The sequence below is a fragment of the Vanacampus margaritifer genome, chromosome 9, assembly GCF_051991255.1.
Source record: "Vanacampus margaritifer isolate UIUO_Vmar chromosome 9, RoL_Vmar_1.0, whole genome shotgun sequence".
Taxonomy (NCBI): domain Eukaryota; kingdom Metazoa; phylum Chordata; class Actinopteri; order Syngnathiformes; family Syngnathidae; genus Vanacampus; species Vanacampus margaritifer.
The window spans coordinates 18,482,065-18,507,085 of NC_135440.1; the positions used below are offsets into that span (position 1 = coordinate 18,482,065).

Sequence of the window (25,021 nt, forward strand, 5' to 3'; positions counted from 1 at the left end):
CAGATGACGTATGATCTTTTAAGCTAGCCGTACACTACGCGATGCCACAAACACTAACAATTCAGTTGCGTTGCGCAATGTTGTGGTTCTTCAACTTTTTTTCATGAATTGCCGACCATAACAAATGTCGTAAGTAAACAGCACAGACGTTTGCGGCTGATCAAAATGCTATGTTGCAACTTTCATGATAAAAATTATGTTAGCGGCTACTAAGCTAAATCCAGCCCAGCCGCCACTAAGCTGTACCATGTAAATTGTTTTTAAAGATATACTGAAAACTATATTTATAATTTCAGCTGGATTTAGGATTATGGTGAGTCTTTCTACTGCCAAAATTGAAACGAAATGCCGTCGTCAGGAAAACTTTATCCAGGGAAAAAAAAAAAAGGAAAACTTTATCCACACTCCCACCTTTCTTCTCTCCACTAGGATTGGGGGAAATTGCTAACTTGGCTAAGTTGAGCACAATGATTGGTCATCACTAAAATCTTCCCCTCAAAACTAGTTTAATTAATAATTTTGAAACCGCATTTGGCCACTGTCATTGTTTACTGTACATTTGTGCAGACGCGCTAATTCGCGATTGTCGATACTCCTTCAACCAGGAAGTGGCCTGCTAACATTTGCGTGGACAATAAAAGTGGCCCTCCGTGATTACTTTTCATATTCTACAGTAGTTATTATGAAAATACGGCTCTTGTTTTACATCTCATTAGACTAATCCAAGCATAAATCTTTGGATATAGCTAAAGTAAAACGGACAGATCCAATGACGCAATCGCGGTCTACTTAAAGTCATGAAATGATAGCACAGTGTCATGACGTGAGCACGCAGGAGCAAAAACATTTACAAGAACTTCACCTCAAGGCTTCTTCCCGACAACGATGCCGGTCGTGTCTGTGCTTGAGTCCGTCATCACTACCGTTGCCATGCCAACGCCTCTTCTCACTCCTTGTTCCGTCATCATCATCATCATCATCATCATCATCATCATCGTAGGGGGGGTGTCACTTTTTCTCTCCCTGCTCCCACGTCCTTCACGTCATCCTTGACTCCTGACGAGACCTCATCAGCGCCGTGCGGAGGACCGAGTCCCAGCTTGCATTAACCCCTCACCTCCATTAACCCGACGCGTGCCTCACGGCGGAGGGGATTGTGATGGAGAGAAAATGACAGGGCTGGGACAACGGAGTTCTGCTTATCCGTTGAGCTGCTTTCACGCAGAGATCCTGCGGAATTGGCGCATCGGAGAGAAGAGGGAAGATCCGAAATTGAGCCGGCTGTGGCTTTTATAAGCTCCGTTCAGACTGTCTGTTTCCCGTCTCACATTTTTCTGTGTGAAAAGCACAAACGTGGAAAGGAAGGTTTCCTCGTGCTCCCACCCATTGCTTTTTAATCAGGAGTGTCAAAATTAGTGCGCTGCGATTGGCTGGCAACCAGTTCAGGGTGTACCCCGCCTACTGCCCGAAGCCAGCTGGGATAGGCTCCAGCCCCCCCGCGACCCTTGTGAGGAAAAAGCGGTTAAGAAAATGGAAAATTAGTGCGTTCATTTTGAGTTAATTTAAAGTTGCTTTAACGCCGCAAATTTTTTAAACATGCGATTAATGACCGCCTCCTACTTGGAAAGCCTGTACTGGAGGAATTCCAGTCGCAATGGAGCAAACACGTCTACGTCACAATTTAGCAGTAATGAATTTAATAATAATGCAAAGGGGTCAAGTTGTATTTTACAATTGTAATTAATGAATTACTTTTATTTGAGAGAGCTCAGTATTACAATTTTAAAAATGCAGAATTTCACAAGTTACTTCATGTTTAAGATTAGATAGCTCTTAATATTAAAACAAAAATGCACTGAGCTGTCACCAACGTCTTACAAATGCAATTATGCCATCTAGTGGCAGAAAAATGACTGCAACACAAATCAATATCACACTCGGTTTTTCTTTTTTTTTTTACAGTACAGTACATCTTTTTAATTTAATTATTTTTTTTATTTTAACTCAAACTCAACTAAAGTTTTAAGTGTTGAAATTACTGTATAAATGACTAAAAGATGCACCCATGTTCCTATTAGTTTAACACATTTTTCCACTTTTATGTTAACTAGAGCATAAAAACTTTTAATCGTGAAGTCATGCGATTAATTACAATAAAAAAAAATGTAACGCCTGACACCCCTAGTTTTAATGCTGTTCATAACGTAAAAAAGACGTGGAAACAAGTATGCTTTTGTTGTTTTTATTTAAAAAATGCTTAATTTTTGTTCTGTTTTTATTAGTTTTAGTATTTGCATTAGCTTTTAAATTTTTAATAAAGTAAACTACTATTCTCAAACGGCTGTCTGACCTTTCTTCTCCTGTGCAGCGATATCAAAATAAATACATTTAAAATGAACCCCAGAAAACAAATTTTTGATATCAACTGACAAAAATGAAAATGCACTCTCGTTTTTTTATTTTTTGTTAGCGAGAAAGTTATTGTGATTTTAGTTTTTGTAATTTTATTAGTTTTTGTGAACTAACCTTGATGCTGGGTCGACTTTGTTACCCCCATTCAGCATTATTGTAATTTACACAGGACAGCCACACAGGAAATAGCCAGGAAAATTATATTTTTTGCACGATGGGCAGCATGTAAGAGGGTCCTAAATGTGGAAACTACCCCAAATAGCGGAAAATTGCCAGGTTAGCATCATACCCTATTCTGTGTGAGTGCTGTTTATACAGAAGAGTGCCAGTGGAAACTCAGAAAAATGTCACCTTTTAATGGGAGTTTGAAGTTGGCTTCTGATACTACCCCAGAAGGCGGAAAATAGCCATGTTGACTTTGTCCCCCTATTTCCTGTCAGTGCCATTTTTTCAAACCAGTTTCAAAGTAAAAATCTGAGAAAATGTCAGCTTTTACAGGTAGGATTAAAGAAACTTCTGATACTACCTCAGAAGACGGAAAACTGACAGATTGACATTTACAGAGCAGCAATTTGAAACATTTAGAAACTGTCAGTTTTGACAGGCAGTATGAAAGCCGCTTTCCTCCAAAGACGGAAAATTGCCTGGTTGACTTGTAGGTGCAGTTTCTGAAAAAAATGAGCTGTGAAAATGTCAATGTGAACTAATACTACCTTCAAAGACGGAAAATTCCCAGGCCAACGTTTCCGTCTTCCCCTTCTGTCCACAGGTGAGCGAGGACTGGAAGTATGTGGCCATGGTGATCGACCGCCTCTTCCTGTGGATCTTCGTCTTCGTGTGCGTGTTCGGCACCTTGGGTATGTTCCTGCAGCCCCTCTTCCAGAACTACACAACCAAGACCATCCACATGCCAGGCTGACCGTCCACACGCCGCCATCACGCTGACGGGACAGCGCCCCGCCGCCCCGCAGGTGGGAAGGGGGTCTTACCGGATCTGTGGGACAGGAAGTGAACAGCAATCTCGGCCCCTTTATAGACTTTTTTTTTTTTTTGTGCAACTTTTTTCTTGTGAACGGAAGGGACAACCCTCTTCCCTTCGCAGACTGACCCTCCCCGCTCGCCGTCAGTCCTCGCCACCTCACCGCGACCGCTTCAACGGCTCGTGCCGCCACCCGCCTAGATAGGCCGCTGTCAGGTCACAAGGGAAAAAGGAGGGTCCAAGCATATCACGGTTCGTCTCTTTTTAATTTGACCACCATTGAGTGACATTGAACTGTTCTATCAGTGCCAGATGTACTCGTGCGACTGATGGGGTCTTAAGAATGTGTAGAAGAAAACAAAGAGAAGATTATATTGAGAGTAACGTGACGGGAAGCTTTTAACTGTAAACTAGGCCTCATTTCAGAAAAGAAAATGAGGCAGATGGTGTAATAATAGATAATATAGACGGCAAGTCCACCAATGTTGATTTCTGTCATTGATGTGATGATGTCGCCATCTTTTCTTTTCTTGCCTTATTGTTCCTTGTCTTCCTTTCTGCTTTTCGCTATACCGCTTTTCCTTGACTTTGCTTTTCTTGTCTTCTATTTTTCTCAAATTTGTTTTTCTCACTTCCTGTTTACCTCATTTTTCTGCTGTTCCTCGTTTCGTCACCTTGCCTCATTTCCTGGACTTTGCCTTTACTTGGCTCAGGTTTTCATCATCTACTTCCTTGGCTTGCCCGTTTTCCTGATCTACTTTTCCTTTTTCTTTTGGCTTACATTTCTTCTTTGCTTTCCTTGCCTCATTTTATGTGTATTCCTATCCGTTCCTTTCCATTATTTTTACTCGTTTCTTGAATTTCCATAGCTCATATCATCATATATTTCTTTCATTTCATTGCCTCTTTTCCATGTCTTGCTTTTCTTTCCATGCACCCCCCTCCCCCCTCACTACTTTGATTTTCTCTCACTTTCTTTTCTGAGACTTTTCTTTTATGTTTTCTGATCTACTTCCTTTCCTTGCCTCTTCTCATCCCCCTTTTTCCTTCCTCGCCAACCTTCTTTTCATCAGCTTCCATTCCTTTCCTTCAGATGCCTCTTCTTGCTGTGTATTATTTCCTTTCCTATTTTTTATTTTTTTTTACCTTATTGTCTACACCTTTTCCTCTACACTCCTCCCCTTCCTTTCCTTCTTCCTCATCCTCTTAATTGTATGCAAGTGTACTCATATTCAATAAATGACCACATCTTCCATATGCTTACCCCCCCCCCCCCCCCCACCATCCCCCAAAACGTATCCCCTTCTTATTGAAATTTTTCAAATGTAAAAGAAAAACATTTCATCTCGAGAATGCCTGTTATTGCTGGAGATCCACTTCGCTCGCATGTCTTGCGGCAGACGAGCGAAAGGCTTCCCCCCCCCCCCCCTTTTTTTTTTTTCCCGGGCACATGCTGTAGGGGAGGAAGTGCAGCTGAATGAATTTTTCAATAAACAAGAGAGAAATGACAAGAGGATCAACTCTGGCGAATGAGTCACTGCAGCTTAAAAGATTCACAAACAAGAAGCGGGAACGAGGCCAAACGACACTGAATTATATACGTTACATAGCTACAGTATAACGGTGTGACGAAGGCCCCGAGCAAGAGCACAAGTCAGCTTTTCACGCGGGGTTTGTATGGATGATGGGGGGGGGGGGCGTCACAAAATCATATTAAGCTGTGAGGTTTGACACTCATGCGGACTCTGGAGGATCGGACATTTCAAGACGATCCCCGAAGACTCTCTGTCCACTTTTTCCTTTTCTTCTCACTGATGCTGCCATTATGAAGCCCCCCCTTCCCCCTCCCCCTCTATCTCCTCCCTTTCACCTTCCCAGATCCTGCATACCTCCCCACCCACCCCAACAATGGCAGTCCAATAAAGGTTGTAGGTTCAGATTATTTAAACGGCGTGTTTGTTTGCTTTGTGTCACTCACGTTTCCACATGCAAGTAAACAACGCGGCTTTGTCCTTCGTTCGTCCGTTTTTGCAAACGGCGCCGTTTGTGTGTCCGAATGCGTTCACGGCGGTCCCCCTGACGTATTTCTATTTTTCAAAACATTGTGAGTCTTTTACTTGCAAGTAGTGTTGAATATCACTCGTTTGCACGTACATATATGGGTCATTGATGAATCAATTTCAATCAAAGTTTTAAGGCTAATAAATAATAATTAGCCATTTAATTAAACAAGTTAGCTAACCACACAAGTAAAATTATAATGAAAATATATATTGGGAAAAAAAATTTTTCTCAGGTCATACCACATGGTGTCCAATATGACCACTACAGTTGCTAAAAAGGTAACTTTATTTATTTATTTATTTTACATAGTTGTGAGACAAACCTGACTTTTGGCTTCGGTCGATAATTCGTTCCGGTCCAGGCTGCGTCAGATTCAAACCTACCATTTTCAGAGCAGATCAGGTAGAAAGAAGCACACCCTAAAGCAGGGGATAAACAAACATTCAGGACAATCTTTCAGAGAAATCTAGAGACCAGGCCTTTGCTGGCTTTGATCGGAAAGGCGAATTGAAACAAATAAAAACTATTGAAACTTCTTATTGCCACCTACAATTAATTGTTCTGATTTGCACATCCCAGATCATAAACAAGTGGAGGATGCCCAGTAGGACACTTTTTTTTTTTTTAATTTTTTTTTAAATCATGTGTGTTCAATCTGTATTGCTACTGTGTAACGGAGTCTTTTGGTTTTTTTCCCCACATTCTCCATTAATCCTCTGCCACAGGATGGAAAGAAAGAACCATTTCCTGGCTTTCTTATATTCTGCTTCCTTTTTCATACCTTTACACACAGTAATTTTTCCACTGCCAGGATTTGGAACAATCATCTATCTATATTGCAGAGCCAAGGTCACTTGGACGCTTTGAAATCTGAAATCTTTTGATGCAGCAAAGGTTTTCGCCAACTGGAAAGTTTGGCCACACTATCTCATGCCACTAAATGAGAAAATGTGTGAAAGCTTTTTGACCCCTGTGTCCACAATCATCTCGTTCCAGGGCCACGTAACGCCCCCTAGCGGCCATTTTATGTCAATAGATAACCACCACAGGATGCTTTGAACAAAGATCACATTTATTCTTTCCAGGGGGGATTCCACAATGTTACAAAATGCATGAACAGAAACAGACTAATGTAAACATGAATTGAATTTGCAGACATATAGGGACAACACCGGCCACTCAAATCACTATTAGACATGTGCAGTATGTCTGTGTGTATGTTGTGTGTGCCTTCACTAGTTCTTCTCCGGCTTGTCGTTGAACTCCAGGAAGAAGTCGTTGCAGGCCACAGTGAGGGCGCCCACCAGGATGATAAACTCAGTAAAATCCACCTCGCCGTCCCCGTTGGAGTCCAGGTCGCACATCACTTTTTCCACGGCCTCCTTATCTTGGGCTTTCTGCATTGGAAAGAATAAATACATATATATAGTAGCTATGAAACGATTTTTTTTTTTTAATCAGATTGTTCAAATTTTAGAATTTGGATTAATCACAATTAATTGCTTAATAAAAACTTTTTTAATCAACATTTTTTGCCCGCCAAATTTAAAGAGCACCTGTTATGTTAAATTTTTCATTTCACATTTTTTGACCCACTGCGCAAGCTCATCCTTCTCTTTTTCTAATCAGTTAATTACTTGCATAATTTAAAATGTAAAAAAAATGAAGAAGACCCCAATAGACAATTGACAAGAACAAATATTCTGAATGTCATACGCAAACATTTAGAAAATGCTTTACTTTAATGGATGTAGTTATGTTTATTGCTCAAACACAACCTGTGCTACCTCTACCGTAACAATCCGCTCTCAGCTAAAGGATCATCTGCGGTCAAAATGAATAGTGTGATTAATCTGCGTTAATACATGATTAATGCGGTCATTTTTTGTGATAAATTAAGTAGTTAACGCTTTACCTTTGACAGCACCAATATATACATATATATAAACTGTTGCACCCCCACCATTTTGCAGATTTAACATTTTTATTTATTTATTTATTGTCAGTTTTTTGTTTTGAGCATCAACAGCAGGCCGGCAGGTCAGAAAAAAAAGAATTGTGCATCTTCAATGTAGTACCACATTGTACCACAAACACGCCGGGGAGCAGCACTGAGCTTTACTTAATGTACATTGAGCATAATAGAAGAAAAATACAAATAAAAAAAGTACTAATTATATATATATATATATATATATATATATATACATATATATATATATATATAAAATAAAGAAAAGTTAAACAATAAGAAAAAGAAAAACATGAAAGATGATGAAAAATGAGGGAGCAAAAGAAAAAATCAAGACAAATGAAGACAAAAAAAATACAAAAAATAAAAATATGAAAAATTTAAATCGAAGAAAAAGTAAAAAGAGAAGATTAAAAAGGAAAAGAAAAAACATGAAAAAGTAAAGAAATTTTTTTATAGAACAGAAGAAAAAACGGGGGAAATGAAGAAATGAACAAAAACATGAAGACGAAAACAAGGAAAAGAAAAAGAAGCTAACAAAGAAAAAGATGAAGAAAAGGAAACAAGGAAAAATAAGATTTTTTTTTTAAGTATAGATGACAAAAAGAAGATAAAGAATAGGAACAAGAAAAGATAAAGAAAAATATACCAAAAAGTTTTCTTTGAAGAAAATGATGAAGATAAAAAATTAAAAAATAGGCAAATAACTAGCTAAAAAGATGAAAGAAAATAAGAAAAAAGGAAAGAAAAGAACAAAATGAAAAGTAAGATGTCCCCAACTAAACTGCAGTAATATTTAAGAAATATATACACACGAGGACTGCTTTATGTTTGTACGTGTTGCTGCTCCTTGTGTTAGCATAACATCAATACTGATTTTTGCTAGCGCGTTGATGGCATTTGGCATGTTATCATTAAGCTAGCTAACTTTTTTTATTATATGGTTTGGTTATGCATTTTGGTGTTTCCATATAAAGTGTTTATTGGGGGGATGTTGCTTCCTTTTTTTTTTGTGAAGAAAACAACAACTACCAATCGAGACAGAAGCTGTTGCTGACGAGTTGTCAATCATTTGTGTTAGCGTGTCCCCTCCTTACCCCGAGATAGTTGCCCAGCTCGGTGGTGAGCATGTCCTTGAGCTCGGCCTTGCTCAGCGTGTACTTGTCGCCCTCGTTGCCGGAATACTTGTGGAAGGTCTGGATCATGAGCTGCATGGCGTTCTCCAGGCTGGACGCGTTCTCGGGGTCGGGCAGAGACATGCTGCCGAGCAGACACACACACACACGCCAGCCATCATAGAAAGCACAACGACTGCCGTTGGGGGTGCCGCCGCAGGGCGGGTCAAGTGTCATTAAGAAGAAGACAGGGAAACCCTGAAAGCGCTCTCGTGTCATGTGTGCTCTATTTCCTCGTGGCCGGCGTTTCGTCCGTCGGTAGGATTCCGCTGCGCATCATCTAATGCCGCGTTTTGGACCTCTGGCACTCTGATAAGGTCTGAAAACCAAAGCTGCTTGTATAAACCAGGAACCGGGACCGAGCAGGGATGGGAGACATCCACACTTCGGAGAGCTTTTCATTGCAAACCAATTACAAAAACAACGCAAATTTGCAGAATTTATTTAACTAGAATTTGGGTCGAAATTGTATGTGACTGAAAATTTTGCTGAATAATTTACAAATCTTTTTGAAGTATAGGGAATGTCAAAATTCTCCTTTTATTTTGGAGTTTTTTGAGTGAAACTGTGGACTTTGTGGATTGTTCAACATTTTAGAATTAAAATAATTTGAATCTGGTGAAAAATTAACAAATTAGAGGTTAAAAAAAAGAATTTTTGGACCTCTTCAAAAAATTATTTAAAAAAAAATCAATTAATTTGGGAAGTAGCTCAAAGAAAATGTGGAATTTTGTTGAACCCTTTGAAGTTCGGATGATCTAAATTGGTTTGAAAATGGTGAATTTGATGTAAATTTTAAAAACGTTTCCTCTCATTTGCTGGTTTTCTCATGCAAATTGTGGAATTCTTTAAAAGGAAGGACTTTTTGGAATGTGCAATATTTTGAAATTTAAATAATTGTGACTTGGGATGATTTTAAAAGATTTACCTTTCCATTTGTTCAGGAATTTTTTTCAGCTAATATGGAAAAAAACTTTGAATGTTGGAAATTTTTGAAAGTTAGGATTAACACATCAGGTGAGGTTTTCATTCCTCTTAATTTAAGAATTTTCTCACAGAAAAGTGGAATTACAGTAGAAAAGCTGAACATTTTAACAAGTCATGATTTGAATGGGTTACATTTTTGAATTAGATGTACACTTTTTGAAACTTTCTCCTTAAAAGTAGGAATTTAGTCAAGGGATGTACTGAATTATTTTTTTTAAGTGTATTATGTACATTTAAGTATATTTTGACATTGAAATGGTTTGAATTGGTTGAGAAATGCAGAGATACAAACGTCAAAAACAAGAATAATAAATATTAAATATTATGAATTTTGGTTCTAAATTTGTGAATGCTTTACATAATAACTGGCCCTTAAAAGGACGAAAGTTTCCTACCAGTGAGAAATCCGATTGATGAGGAATAAATCCTCCTATCAGCCAAGTGAGCATCATCCTTACCTGAATGGAGTATGAGGACCAGCCGGAGGCACAGGTGCATGCAGAGAGTGAAGAAAAAAAAGTAACTGATGAGCAGGACGAGCAGGACCCCGTCTTAAATACCCCCCCCTCACTCTACCCATCCTCCTTCCACATGTCAATCCTCTCTTCCTCCTCCTCTTTTGTTCAGACAGCTGCTACATGTCTATTGGACACATTGAAAATGTTAGATTCAAGCCACCACCACCAAAACTGGGCCTGTAGCAACACTGCTGTATGACTTTTACACTGTTACAAATAAATGGCAGTTAGGCCTCAGACGTCAAACTGACTGTTGAGTAATATGTGGGGGATTAGCTTACTTTATTGAAGTTTAGATAGACAGCTATAATGATAGCTAGCTAGCCAGCCAGTATATAACTAGTTAGCTATATACAGGCTAGCTAGCGATATACAGGCTAGTTAGCTATATACAGGCTAGCTAGCTATACACAGGCTAGCTAGCTATATACAGGCTAGTTAGCCATATACAGGCTAGCTAGCTATATACAGGCTAGTTAGCTATATACTGGCTAGCTAGCTGTATACAGGCTAGTTAGCTATATGCTGGCTAGCTAGCTAGCTATATACTGGCTAGCTAGCTAGCTATATACTGGCTAGCTAGCTAGCTATATACTGGCTAGCTAGCTAGCTAGTTAAATAGATGTCAAGTCTGATGTTAGCAATCATCCAGGTCAGCGAGAGGGGTACACTTTAGTAGTATGGGAGCCAAGATGCTGCATTCATTTCAAGTATCAGGCCAGGAAAGATAGCACTTCAGCACTTTGCCAGCAACTCGAGACAAAGTAATGGCTTCTCAAAAATCGTAACCCGAGTCACATGTCGGTCAAGGTCCCACTGTAAATTTCAATTAAAAAGCTCCAAAAGCCCCTAACCCATTAAAGTACCAATGCAATCTTGATTCTGGATGGTTTCTGAAACAAAACAAGGACAGGTGGTTGACAAAATTGCGCAGCACTGTATGTTTAAATGTGCCATCATTACAAGTCTTTCCATGCAAGACATCTTAGCGCAGTTTGCATGTATGTAGGTATAGTGTTGCAAAGCGGAGCATGGAGCACAATGAGACGCATCTCCTGTGTGCTAGGATCCAGTTGCAGTACTCGATGCTCATCAGGGAAACCGCACGCAGCTAATTTTAGAAGCACGTCAGGGGAACCACTGCCAACGCATTTGGACACACAAATGACGCCATACAAAAAAGCTGTCAGTATAAAGCTTTAATTGCATTCTTGACATGGGAGTTCTTCAATGTTTTCTTAAGGTCAACATGGAGGGAGCCTTGATGACAAGATGGACGTTAGCAGTAGGTTAGGAGGATGCGTTGATACAAAAGGTTGGCTAATTGTGGTGGGGTGGAATAAAAAGAAGCACAAAACAAAGCAGCACGGCCCCAAATGCATCTCCGTCTATGACGCCGCTGCGTTGGATGGGCACTTTTTCTCGCTGACCGCTTTGGCGAGGTAGCCAATCAGAGTGAGGTATTCCTGAAAGTTGACCTTTCCATCCCTGTTCTCATCTAGGCCGTTTTGCATTTCCTTGATGGCTGCCGAGCTGTTGGCGTCCTGCGATAAATCACAAGGTAGAGATGAAACGGGACAAAGAAAGAAAGAAAGAAACAAACAAAGGGAAAAAACAACAATAACAAAAATAATGGTCATTTACATTATATTTTAACATAAATGCTAAAAACATACAAAGACTGAGAAGCATTTACCGGTAGATATAGCATTTAAAATGTTTTCACAATTTCAGTTTTTCTGACTTTTGGGGTGCGGATAAAACAATGCAGTGTGTCTCACCCCTCATTATGTAAAATGTTGAGCATCTTCGTTCGCATTGGTGATTATCCGGCGCAATCGCCACATGCAGTGAGCTAACTAACTATGCTTACACCTCAAAAAGGTGGCAGTGGACGTCAAGCCTACTAAAGGTTAAAAAAAACTTCCTTTTTTGTCATAAAAAAGAAAAACAGTGAAAGTATTTCAATTCAAGATTGCTATCTTCACAATCAGAATCCTCTTAATTGTCCAAGTACTGTATGTGAAAACACACAGAGAATTTCAAGCTTGACTTTTTTGGGGGTTGGTTTGCACTTTTATCCACGTCAGGAACGACAAGACAGTCCTCCAATAAACACGACCACATAGGTGGTTTTTAAAAGGTGCCAAATCACGACCAAGTGTTACGTGGTTTAGTTTAGCGACCTCTATCGGCCATGTTAAATTGCACAAAAATACTCAAGTGGGACTCGAACCCGGTCCGTTTGGTCAGAAGACGAGTGTTTATCTGACTGAGCTATTTGGCCAATGATTGATTTAGTGTCGACTACATGTTTTCGGTCTACAACTCACTGTGCCTTTTCCTAATCTCATTAATTTTAGCAGACAGTACTGAAGGTAACAGTTTGTCCAACATAGCGTCATTTTGAACTTTTAGAACTACCAAAGATAACTTGACTTTAAGATGGTGTTGTTCTGTCTGGATCTCACGCCGGTCGCCAGTCTCCTTAAGCACAAAAACATCCACTCATTCATCCAAAAGCAATGAAATAGTACAAAAAGAGCGCCGTTGAGATAGCTGTGTTAGCCTACTAGCTCCACTAGTCCACTCCTAGTATGTGTGTGTATGCGTGCTGCATTCGTGAATGCTGACTCAAACCTGTTTGGCAGGAGAAGCAAAAAGTGGCGCGAGAGAATATTACTGACATATGTAAACAAACGCACATGCAAATGAGCATTAATCCAGTGTGGGGGACATGTCTGTCTGTTGTCATGACAACGTTTTTTTCTTCGTGTTTTACTGATTTAGCCGCGTTACTGCCACCTAGTTTGGAGTGCGGATACTGCAATGAAGTTGCATATCCGTGTATGCACCGATCGGGACGAATACAAAAACCGTTACACCTCTAGATACAACATGGCCGATATAGGTCGCTAAAGTACAATTGGTCGTATTTTGGTGCATGGTAAAAGGACCAATATGGTCATTATTGTTAGAGGGCTTGTTGGGAAGGACAAACTGTCCGGTCTTTGCTTGAGGAGTGAGCTTTTTACCTCCATGACGCTGCCAAGGTGCTTCTTTACCATCTTCTGGAAGGATTTCCCATCCATGTTCTCCTTGCCTCTGGTAGAAGTAAGAAATGTGGTCACCAATGTCTTGATGGCGTCCTCCATGTCTACAGGAGGACAAAAAACAAAAACTCATGAATAGGAATAAATATAACATTGCTATTTTATGACATGTAATTTAGTCCACCCTGGTAAATACAAATCGACACCTTTAAAAGCGGATTATGTCGCGGTCTAGTGAACATGTCTAATCCATTCTTGAGTTAGCTAATTACGCACAACAGGAAATTGGCATTGACAAAAATGTGTTAACATGAATGGGTAAAATATATACAAACAGCATCTCTAAACCGCAACATTAGTCAGGCTGGACAGAAATACGGTTAATACAAGACTGTTTTCATCACCTAGAATATTTATTTCTCACAATTGCTACATAATATTGTTTGTTCTGTAAAATAGGCAATCCAAACAGGTGATGTCAGCATTTGAGGAGGGGGGGGGGGGGGGGTGAGGTCATTAGGAGAACGAGCGGTGGACACGGCTGAAGAAGAAGAAGGAGGAGGAGGAAGAGAAGAGGTGAACACAATGAGGGCCGTGATCTCTGACGGAGGACATTTGATCCCTAGGATGCCTTCGAGGCGGATCTGGATCAGATTACCCGCTAAAGTCCGCCTGCTAACACACCTACTGTATATTTCAATGCGCAAGTAAGGGATGAGAACTTCCAGGCATCAAAAGTTCACCTACTAGAATGAGATGAGTTATCAAGTAGCTATAATTATTAATACAGTGGCTAGATATCTAATTGAGGCCTTTTTAGATGGAAATACAGTAAAAGGGTGGATGTCAAAGCGTACAACATAAATTTGATTTGAGGAATGAGTTTCATGATAAAACATTTATATTCACATTTTTTATGCTCTTTGAAACAACCTAAATGGGAATTGGTATCAAGGCAGGCAGAATGTGTGTTATAGGGAAGTCACACACTATAAGTAACAATTATTCATCTTCCGTTGCGCCCGTCCTCGAGCGGATCCTACCCTGGACTGCTCGTCAACCAATCACAGGACACATCTAAACAAACAACCATTCACACTCACACCCATGGATAATTGAAAGTCTGCAGTGAATTTAACAAGCATGATGTTTTTGGAATTAGTGGAAGCCACAGTGCCATGAGAAAACTTAGCAGAGATTCGAACCCAGAACCAACTCAAATGTTAACAACTATTTCATTTGTGGTGCACAGACACAGATACTGTATGTAATTCTATTCTGTTCCTCTTTTTTGATGACATCATTTCCTGTTATAGCCAGTGAATATTTTCTTCCACTGTAGTGAGTAAATGTTGTTTAATACAAGATGCAGAATGCTATCAAAATTATTTGGAGCAGAGCTGCTGAGTTGTGTAATAAATATAAACACAACAAAGCTATGCAGGGGTTTATTATCATTATGAGGAGCCTGCTTAATGGCACTTTCAAATCCTAAAATGGCCGAACAGTCCTAAACCTGCCTGACTCAATGGATTGAAAAATCAGTACTTGATAATTTTCCACTCCAGTCCTGTTGGTGGCAGTATTGCACATTACAAAGTGGATGCACACGGCAAGCTTTTTTCTCAGCATTTTTATATGCTCAATCTGGTACTTGACCCCGATGCAAGCAGACTGCAACAGCAAAAAGTTAACATAAATACAGCACTTTACTGCTTCAGGTTAAATTGATTGTATAATACAGTACGACTAGTATTGACTATCCTCCACATTCAAAACGGAGAACTATTTCAAGGCAGCTGCCATGGATCAAACTCGGAATCCCCCATGTGGAACCGATCATTATCCCCGCAGTGCGGTGGAGGCCTCGCTGCAAGATTTCCACAGAAGAAAGGCTGAATGACTGACTCGGAAAAGACAGTCAGGAAACAGCCTAGCCAATGACGACGATTGAATGCTTGGAGCCATTTTGTTGTCGTTTTTGTTGCCTAGGAACTGCAGATAAATCCCCCCATGTGACACGGATGTCACAGCACAATGCTTACTTACACTGAGCACACACACACACACACACACACACAGGTCCACACCCACAGGCACACACCCTCATGTACACACATTCAAAGGAGTAATAATTAGGACGTTGGTTGCATTAACCTAATTACGGAGTGAGTGAGGCCCAACGCACATCAGGATCGTGTTTCATGGAGGCCCCACCACACAGACACACACACGCACACACACACGCACACATTTTTTCCGACATACTAGTGAACATCTGTCATCAGCTTGCTTTTCATCATTATATTTAATTATTTAACAGTGTACTAAGATTGTCCCAACACCTTTGGAACAACAGCTCGGAGGCAAGCACACCACTGACAGGCCGACGCCCATTAGCAAGCACCCCAAGTGTCATGCCATCAACATGAAACGGAGGCTCGTACCAGGGTGAGAATGTTACGGATTGAGAGGAGAAGAAGGGAAGTGGTGCACGAGCAAAGTTGAATACAAGCACGAGGCAGGCTGCTTGTGTGCACATTAGCACGTGGTTTGCCCTCAAGCGTGACTCACAGGGCTTGAGCAAGGCCCAGTTTATATTGTGGTCTGACGGCACTTGGAATTCAATGTAATAAAAAATAAAAAAAAAACTCTGGATGCCAGAGAAAGGAGGTAAAACATCAGAAAATGTGAAGCATGGATATGGCATTTACAACACTATCGTTCAAAAGTTCTGGGTCACTTAGAATTACAACAGAACAGAAATACAGTCTTGACATTGTTAATGTGTGTGTTTTTTTGTTGTTTTTTTAAATGCTGTTCGTATTAGGACGTCATATAAATATATATCTTTTTTTTTTAGAGGGAGAGAGAAAAACTCAGAAACTTACAAGAAATAAATGTAGCGTACTACTCGGATGTTTGCGTTGAAACTTTTGGGTTGGGTTTTTAAATAAGGAGATAGTAATGGCTTTAATCATATGTTACGCATTCGTACTGCTAGCGACAAAGATGCCTCGCTTTGCGAAAGTCCACACCCTAAAGAATCAAGCATTTAAGTTAATTTGTTAAAAAAATATTTACGTTTCCAGAATTATTATTTACACATTCATACCTTTTGGTATTTTTTTTTTTGTACAAGTAGCTAAGTTGATGTGTCGAATCTGCTGCTCTCCGTCATTCACTTGCATTTACCTAAAGTATGCTAGCTTCTGATTGGTTAGTGTTTAGCCAGCTGATGGTGGATCAGGAAGTGTTGTCGCTCTAGCTGCCGTGTATGACGAGTAACGTAAGAATGAATCCGTCTCCATCCTGCTTTTTCATTTTATAACCAGTGTCCCAATTAACCACCTAAGAATCCTCACATTAGACTACAGCTACGCTACGTGGAGTTCTCGTAAGTTTTTTTCTCTCGCAAATTTGCCACTTTATAAACTCGCAGTTTAGTAAGTATCGTCAGCTTTATCTCTGTGCACGTGTCGCTTTTCTTTGGCTTTTGTGCATTTCGGGACAGGACAGTAGCTATTAGGTAGTTCAGCTCGGAATGAGAAGCGACTTTTATTATTCGCCCTCTGACAGCTAACTTATTTGGTACTTGTATGACAAGACCGTTAAAATGTTACTTCAAAAACTGCCTGCGCAAGTAATAACATTTATATGATAATAACAGTTTGCCCATTAATGGATTATTTCTATAGGAAAAACATACTTTGACATCGGAAAAAGCAAAGACTCACCAGCATTTGTTTTTTTATATACTTGGTTATTATTGTCCACTTAGTACTCATTTAATCTTCTATGCATTTATCAAGAGTTGTCCAAAAAAAGCATTCCTCGGTCGTGTCGCATTGTTTGAATGTCACGAGTGAGTGTGAGCAGACGAGACTGACGAGAAGCAAACAAACACATGCGTTGTGCATGACAGATTGAAGAGTCAGTGTAGCAAGTAGAACGAAGACAAGTAGAAACCAGTTGAGAGGCAAAGCAGGTTAGCGACGCCCAAAGGCAAACTACTAACCTCGTTACTTTGTATAGACAAAACACTTACATACATTTTATGAGCATACAACACACTGAGACGGTTCCTCCAGTTTGAACACTTGATATATTCTGCTCATATACAGGCACATGTGCAGTGTTCAGTGGATGATTCATAGAGGGAGAACATTCCCAAGTATTTGACTTTTCATACGCTTTGAAATTTAACTATGTGGGATTTATCAAAAGCACAAGACAGAACCCACTGTGTAGCTTTATCTGATTAGAAAGAAGGAAAAAAGGAAAGAAAGAAAGAAAGAAAGAAGGAAAGAAAGAAAGAAAAAGATTTAACTCAACCCATTGAAAAAAGCTGTACTTAATTGTGCTTTTATAATAATAGGACCATAGAGCAAAAAGCAGAGAAACAACCTACCGATAGTTGTAATATTATTTAAAAAAAAAAAAAAAAAGTCCTAGTGTTACGAGAAAATGTACAAGAATAAAGTCATATGAGTAAATGTGCACTGCTGTGAGAAAAAGTCGTTGCAAGGAGAAATTTGTAATGTTCTGAGAATCGTACAAGGCGGCACAATTGCAAATGTTTTTTATTTTTTTATTTAACTTAATTCAACTCAACACATCTGTTTTTCCCCAGTAACATTACTTTCCTCTCATAGTATTGTCATTCTTGAAAAATGACATCATTCGTGTAGAGTGGTGCGGCTGGTGCCTTTGAGATATGTGTTGAATTGGTTCCCTGACCACGCTCGTATCTCAAAGCAGCGGTCCTAATTGAAATGAAGGGAAATTCCATTAATTTGTTCCAGTCTCTCCGCAAAAAAAGCTGTAAAAAAAAAAAAAAAAAGTAGCACTCTATAATATAATAATAGAGTAGCAACATAATTCTCCTTCTGATGCATGCGTGTATAAAGTAGTGGAGACGGTCACAATTCCTCAGTAAGCTGCAGTAATACGAGTATTTTTTTGCAGAGGATAAAGAAAATATTCTTGTGAGTATTGTTATATTGTTGGACTATGTGTTGCTCTACAGTTTGTGTTAAAAAATCCATTGCTTAAAAAGTTATAACGCCGCGACACTGATGCTATACGCTAGCCCTTTTTACGACTTTTTGCATCGTTTGTTAGCGTCACATTGAACAGACTCTGCTAAGGCAAAACTACGTCGTCGTTTTACAATCACAATGTTTACATACAATGCAAGTTTGTTTTGCTTTGTTTGACACTCAAGTGCAACGGGGAGTGGCATTACATAGTTTGATGAATTGTTTGTTGTTTACTATCTGACAAACTGCACGTTGAGTACAATGACAACATACAGTGAATTTATCTCTTTTTTTTTTTTTACGCGCAATGTGAAAAACCCGTAAGTCAGGTTTCTCGTATCTCAATTCTTTTCTGTAGTGTGTTAATTACAATACATTCAGTATGGCACTCATAATTATATACTTTAACAAGTTTTGTGTGTGTGTGTGTGTGTGTGTGTGGGGGGGGTGTTGTAATTTGCAGATGTGTGGAAACCCCTTTCCCACCCCTCAGCTACATTAACTCTTTCACTGCCACTGACGTTTAAAGACGTCAAGTAAAAAGCTACGGAGGGCTGCCAATGACGTCAAAAGACGTCATCCAATTTTTTTTTTTTTTTTCGATCGGACGACGGAGAGTGTCCCGAGTCCAATGCATATTCATCGGAGAAGTGTGTACAGTCTGCTACTTGCTATTTATTCCCCGGAAAAAAAGGCGGTCAAGAAAGTGTAACGTTTGCACGCGAAACGGACAAAGTGAAAGTAAACTGTTGTGCGAGTCCAGCGGCGTCTCCTTGCACGCAGGAGAGCGTTACAAAAAGAAAAATTGTATTTGAAACATCCACATAATTGTTAGTACCACAGTTGCACACATTTGTAAAAAGTTTGCGAAATTGTTTTGTCAAATTGTTTTGTCAAATTGTTACACTGTTGAATGGAAATAAACGTATTTTGCAATCAAAAAACACTTTTTCATTGTTGGTGAAAGCGTTTTACAGAAGTAAAGCACTATTTAGGTGTTTGTGGCATCATTCATGGACAAAAAGAAGTGTACAATTCACTAGAGTGCATGAAATAACATCGTTTCACAAAAAGCCCCTTTTCTCCGTTTTTTGTTTCAAAACAGAGAATTTCGGTGAAAGTAACCATTTTCTATTGTTGATTACTGAAGAACGGAATAAGGTAGAAACATTTTTTTTTTTCTGATGAAAGATGAGAGTCCAATCTTTCATTTGGTAGTATGTGTGTTAGGCCAAACACAACATTTTCTGTGGACCTTGAAAGATCAGTCAAAATGCTTAAATCGGTTGGCACTGGGAACAACCCGTTTCTGAAAACGTCTGGCAGTCAAAGAGTTAAAAAGGTGTGACTGTTACACTTCCTTGCCATCGCCCAAGTATGTACACAATCTTGAGTATAACAAAAATAATACTGATAAGGAGAAGAACGATAGAAAATCTGACCTCCGTTACTCGGGTCACATGTGCCAAAAACTGCGTAACGGAGACATGAGGGGGTTTCAGATACGGCGTGGAGTCTTGTGTTTAGATGTAGCCCAAACTACTGCTGACAATATGCACAATGAGCAGCGGCAGGAGTGACATCGGGCTCATGAATAAGTCACCGTGACACGGCTTGGGTTTCCCTGGACGTGTAAAGGGGCAGGGGTTCGTTTACCACCGAGGACAACCTGATCCGCCGGGACGGCTCCCGTGAGCGCGCAAGAAAAAAAAAAAAAAGCAATGCAACATTCACGAGATGGTGTTGAAATAAGCTACAATTAAAACATTGTGAAGGAAAAAAACATCACTATGGTGGGAAAGAAGAAGGAAAAACTCACCGTCAGGATTTGAGGAGGGCGGGAAGAAAAGACAATAAGCGCAGCAGCAGCAGCTCCTTCTTTTTCCTCTGAGCTAGATGAGGCAGCAACACAAATCTTTTCCGTGATTTAACTTCTGGCTGCCGCGGCCAACTTTTTTTTTTTTCACTGTCACAGGGCGTGTGCATGCGCGGGGGGAGAAGGAATGCGGACAGGGGCGCCCGCCGCTTGCCTTGCTTGAGCAACCGTCGACGTTCGCACTCATCCCGGGCCTGTGCCAGGCATTTACAAAACCTTTGTTACTCTTTTTTCTGTTGTTGCAACTTTTCTCTCATTTTCTACTTTTTCCAGCGTCTCTTACAAGTCGGAACAAGTATGTGTGTTTGTGTGTGTGTGTGTTCTCACAGATGCAACAAGTGCCACGCCCTGAAATGTTGCTCACTTCTGCAAAGAGTAGGAAGATGGTTGCTCACTGGAGAGTAAAAGTTTGAACAAAAACACGCGCATACTTATTGTGTGTGCCTATAAAGTCACCTCAAAAGTATTGGAACAGCAAGGTCAATTTCTTTGTTTTTGTTTGTATACATAAGACAAAAGTTCAGAATTCCAGCTTTTATTTCATGGTATTTATTTTTTTAGATGTGATAAAGAACACAAGAAAGCGCACCTTTTGGATCATACGCAGATCCTTTCTTTCTCCATACCTTTTCATCACTTTGGCTAATCTTGGTCTCATCAGACCGTAAAACTTTGTTCCAAAACTCTTGGGATTCATCCCTGTACTCTTTTGCAAAATCCAATCTGGTCCAAAAACACACTAGCTGGTCTGTGATGCATTCTAAAGGCTACGAAACCATTTTGTCTGGCAATTTACGGTACACTCTAAAAACAGTTGGGTCAAAAGTAACCCAATTATGGATAAAAAAAAAATGGACAGATCCGCTTTATGGGTTAATTCGACCCAACTTTCTCGGTTGTTTTATTGTTTTACACTAGAAGACCCATTTCTTGACTCAAAGTTGGGTCGGTCCATTTTTGACCCAACTGTTTTTAGAGTGTAAAAGGCTTGAAAACTAATCAGGAGAAGCTATCTTGGAACAATATAGTGACTCAAAACACACTGCCAACTCAACAAAGTAGTGAAAACCTGGAAGGTCTTAAGTCAATCGCCAGATTTTAACCGAACAGAGCATGCATTTTACCTCCTGCAGAGGAGACTGAAGGGAGAAACAAATAACTGAAAGTGGCCGCAGCAAAGGCCTGGAAAAGCATATTAAATGAGGAATGCAACAGTCTGGTGAAGTCAAACAAACGGTGCTTTCTTCTGAGTTGTTTTAAACACATCTAGATGCTAATCTCATGAAATAAATAAGCTGCAACTGTCAACTTTCTGCCTGTATTTATCTTTTGATCTGAAACCCCGATACAACAAATTCAAAGGAACTGACTTTGTTGTTCCATTACTTTTGGAGGGGACTTTTTGTGTATGTGTGTGTGCAAAAGCGGGGGAGTGTTCAGAACAGCAACTGCTTCTAACATTGTAAAAAAAACACACAAAAACACTGCAGTTGAGTCAAACCTTCGGACCGTATGGCACACAGACAAGCGAATGACATCACATGATTGATTGAATCTCTCCCTCCAGTATTGCCGGCCAATCGGCAGCTGCAGTTCTGCTCCAAGTTCAGCACACCATTGCGGATCCTGTCCAATGGGAGAACAATTGCGTTCAGTGAATGCGTCACTTTCAACCGTTAATGCAGACTTCAATGCGAGCAGATGTGGTTTAGGAAGGATATGTAGCTCTGTCCCCATCTGGTGGACGTTTATCTGAACTGCATGCATGCTTAAAAAAAAGGGGAAAAAAGGGAAAAAAAAAGCATGGAATTTTCCACACTTGGAGTGCATTTGTCTGCTCACCAGTCAGGATTGACTATTTTTACAACAGAATACAGAGAAATGTTGTGTTAAACTGTGATTAGAATGTGTAACCTTAGAAAGTGATTGGATCAAGACACAGACAGGATAAAAAAATGGAGATAAAATTAACTTGTTAGGGCACACCCCTTACAAGAATACAACAAAGGTCCGGTGACTGTAATCACAGGTTCCGTTGGAGAGAGTCATCAGTTTAACGCGTGCTAGTACTTGCTAGAGAGATGACTAAACGGACCATTAGGTGTTTTGTTTTAAAAGAGACACACTCTGACGTGCTTTTGTCAAAAATCAAGAATCAAACCAAATTAGTAATTTGATGATAATTTAGTCATTTGAAATTACTCATCCACTAATTTCAACATTTGAAATCAAGTCAGCCCATCCACTGTTGGGTGTGAATTTTAGTAAACAACAACAACAACAACCAAAACAGCTCAATTATCACTTAATGCACTTAATACACTTAAAACTTAATCTGCCGACACAAATTCTGCATAAAAATGGTGCATCAACTCAAAAATGCTTAAAAATATCATTATTCACCACACTGAAGATGCCTGGTTTGGAGAAAAACTACAGAGCCAGATTTTGGACAGATAAATCCGGGGATAGCTCAAAAATGCCACCAGCGTAAAAGGAACCCCGACAAGTTTGCTCTATATTATGTATTTGGTTGTTACTAACATAACGATGAGATTCATTTTTCAAAAATCATTTCCAGTTCAGTACATTTTGTAGAAACTTTATTTAGACGTACGCCGCCATTGTTATTTGAATGTAAAACGCCCAAAAAAAAGAAAGCAAGTTAAGCCTCGTAGCGTTCCTAAAGAGACGATCAAAACTCTTGAATGCGTCTGGTGATTGACGAGAGCACCACGTGAAGGAGTCTCCCGATCGCATGTTGTTTCTTTTGGAACGCTGCGAGGCTTACCTTGTTTTCTTTATAAACGTTTCACATTGCTCGGCAGAGACGTAAATAACAATGGCGGCGTATGTCCAAATAAAGTTTCTACAGAATGTTATAGTTATGTTAGTAACAACCAAATAAATAATATAGAGCAGCAAACGTGTCATTAGAGTCGAGGTTCCTTTTAATTTTAACACCCGAGATCCATTACCAGATGCTGGCTCTGACGTTGCCACACATTTAATTATCTGAATAATGCGTGACGCTACAACAGCTGTGTGAACACATGCCACAGAAACAGCAATGTCCCCGATTCTGAGAGTTGTGTTAATAAATCATAGATGGGGAAAATGCCTAATAACGCCACGTTTACATTGCCGGAAAAGGTTTTTAGAATCAAGTATTCTTTTGATTGATTATCGCATCGATTAACTGGGTACTTAAGATTTAAAAAAAATATATATACTAAGTATAATAAGATACAATAACGTGCATGTGAAGTGCAGGTATGTTTTGTTTTTTGTTTTACTGTAGTGTCTGTGACTTTTAAGGCGCATGGCTTTAAAAGGCGGGGCTTGCCCTGGTGAGTGACGTGGGCGTCAGCGAAAGAGAATGTAGAGTTGGCTGGCTGTTAACTGGCTAACCAGTTCGCCAGGATGCATGTTGACAGCATTTGTATGAATTAATGCACTTATGATGCATTTGTTTTCTCAACATTTGTTCAATAAAAGCGATTGACACTGTCTGTCGCAACAGTTTGGGGCATTTCTATTGCCGTTGTTGACAAACTCTGAATAGACGAGCACGTCGTCAGCCCTTATACCGCGACGACATGCTTCCGGAAACAACTTCAAAATAATGCATTGATCTACATATACTACTTGGTAAGGTAAGATTTATTTTGAAATTGGGTTTTTCTCAGCATTAGCCCCGCATACTGTCATGCATACTGCCATTAGCTTGACTACAATCATCTCAGCAGGTATCCGAGGCAGAAATGACGGGGACTCCTTGCAGCCCTAGTATTAATAATCGTTTTTGTACGATTATGCCAATTTTGTAATCGTGGAGGGTACTAATTAAAATCGTAATTGATTTTTGATTAATTGCACAGCCTTAACCCTAATCTCAGTACATCACTTATTTCTTATTCTTCTGCCAACTAGACTTTAAACTGAGCAGACTCAAATTAAGCCCAGAGCATTCATGGATGAATGTAAAGACCAACTGCAGACATAAATCACTCACTAATTGAGCAGTATCCATTGTGGCTACTAGAGCAAATGTACCATTGTGCACAAATGGCTTAATGGTTTTGTCAAGTTTGGCGGCATTACTGGACAATTGTCTGACCCTCACTTTTCTTCTTCAGGGAGTGAAAAAAAAAACCACAGTTGAAGTGCTGCAGGGAAAGAAAAGAAAGTCATAAAACAGGTACAATTACAGCGCCAGCGTCGCCAAAACTTTTTGCGAACGAGCCACTTGGGCTCGGGAGCTGACAAGCCTTATTAGTTCAGCTAAAGCTTTGACAGGATGTGCATTAGGGAGACAGTTATAGCGCTAACAAGCTTTGTGGCTTCATCATCCAAAACCTACTTTGCAGAAGTTTTCAGGTCCCCTACATCCTACTCTGTGTCACCAGTGAGGAAGAACAGTGCAGTTGCAGTTTATAGACTATAAATCAAAATGGCTGATGGGATATTGTAAGACCTGAGTGGTATTTTGTATAATAAGTAAGGCTTGAAGTCAACTGACACATCACAAAAGTGCTGTATTACAAAAAAAATGACCAAGATGAATCATTTCTAAACCTTTTCCACCATTTATGTACTTTTACAAAACCCAATACTTTCCTACTCAACTTCCTGGCACACTTCACATGATAGCCAAAAGCAACATATTCCAGTTAAAAAACAAACAAACTTAAAGGTAATTTCAACAAATAAATAAACAAACCTAAGCAGTAGTTAAAAAAGAAGAAGCACAAAGTCAGCACAAACATGAGCAAAAACTGTTTTCACGTCTACCTTGGATGGAACGCCACAGCCAGGTATCCATATGGTAAACCGGAAATTGCCTCAACTACTTCCGGGATAATAAAGATTTTGTTTATTTTGCTTGTGCGCTAAATCACTACTGTGACTTCTGATTCGTCAAATAAACCGTCAATTGAAAA

General features: G+C 39.7%; 3 protein-coding genes across 10 annotated transcripts in view; 1 reads left to right on the forward strand and 2 right to left on the reverse strand.

Annotated features, from left to right (window-relative positions):
- Window positions 1-5,333, forward strand: part of chrnb2 (cholinergic receptor, nicotinic, beta 2) — a 28,433-nt gene extending 23,100 nt beyond the window's left edge. The window contains exon 6 of the mRNA XM_077574690.1: window positions 3,182-5,333. Within this exon, the coding sequence (XP_077430816.1) occupies window positions 3,182-3,331 (150 nt within the window). The 3' untranslated portion in view covers window positions 3,332-5,333. The remainder of the gene's footprint in view (window positions 1-3,181) is intronic.
- A 1,173-nt stretch (window positions 5,334-6,506) lies between these two features.
- LOC144057267 (protein S100-A1-like) lies at window positions 6,507-24,901 on the reverse strand. 6 transcript variants are annotated; one of them, XM_077574611.1, is made up of 5 exons: window positions 24,873-24,901; window positions 21,588-21,704; window positions 10,166-10,231; window positions 8,525-8,687; window positions 6,507-6,852 (listed from the first exon to the last, which is right to left on the reverse strand). In XM_077574611.1, exons 3-5 carry the CDS (start codon window positions 10,180-10,182, stop codon window positions 6,691-6,693), a joined length of 342 nt encoding a protein of 113 aa, XP_077430737.1. In that variant the 5' UTR covers window positions 10,183-10,231; window positions 21,588-21,704; window positions 24,873-24,901; the 3' UTR covers window positions 6,507-6,690. The 6 variants fall into 6 exon arrangements, with proteins under 6 accessions (XP_077430737.1, XP_077430733.1, XP_077430735.1 ...); XM_077574607.1 differs by having other exon boundaries at window positions 10,048-10,231; XM_077574609.1 differs by having other exon boundaries at window positions 21,580-21,704; window positions 24,873-24,896.
- On the reverse strand, window positions 11,292-21,704 carry LOC144057269 (protein S100-A13). 3 transcript variants are annotated; one of them, XM_077574615.1, is made up of 4 exons: window positions 21,580-21,686; window positions 20,022-20,094; window positions 13,143-13,264; window positions 11,292-11,651 (listed from the first exon to the last, which is right to left on the reverse strand). In XM_077574615.1, the coding sequence occupies exons 3-4, from the start codon at window positions 13,260-13,262 to the stop codon at window positions 11,496-11,498; spliced, it is 276 nt and encodes a 91-aa protein (XP_077430741.1). In that variant the 5' UTR covers window positions 13,263-13,264; window positions 20,022-20,094; window positions 21,580-21,686; the 3' UTR covers window positions 11,292-11,495. The 3 variants fall into 3 exon arrangements, with proteins under 3 accessions (XP_077430741.1, XP_077430742.1, XP_077430740.1); XM_077574616.1 differs by lacking the exon at window positions 20,022-20,094 and having other exon boundaries at window positions 21,588-21,704; XM_077574614.1 differs by lacking the exon at window positions 21,580-21,686 and having other exon boundaries at window positions 20,022-20,193.
- Window positions 24,902-25,021: the final 120 nt, after the last annotated feature.

Coding starts and splice junctions, on each gene's coding strand:
- LOC144057267 (XM_077574607.1), bottom strand. CDS start 10,169: ATGGGTAGAGTGAGGGGGGGGTATTTAAGACGGGGTCCTGCTCGTCCT. Junction 8,688..10,047: donor GGTCCTCATACTCCATTCAG/GTAAGGATGATG, acceptor TCTGCTCGGCAG/CATGTCTCTGCCCGACCCCG. Junction 6,853..8,524: donor AGCTGGGCAACTATCTCGGG/GTAAGGAGGGGA, acceptor TTTCCAATGCAG/AAAGCCCAAGATAAGGAGGC.
- LOC144057269 (XM_077574616.1), bottom strand. CDS start 13,262: ATGGAGGACGCCATCAAGACATTGGTGACCACATTTCTTACTTCTACC. Junction 11,652..13,142: donor ACCTTGGCAGCGTCATGGAG/GTAAAAAGCTCA, acceptor GATTTATCGCAG/GACGCCAACAGCTCGGCAGC.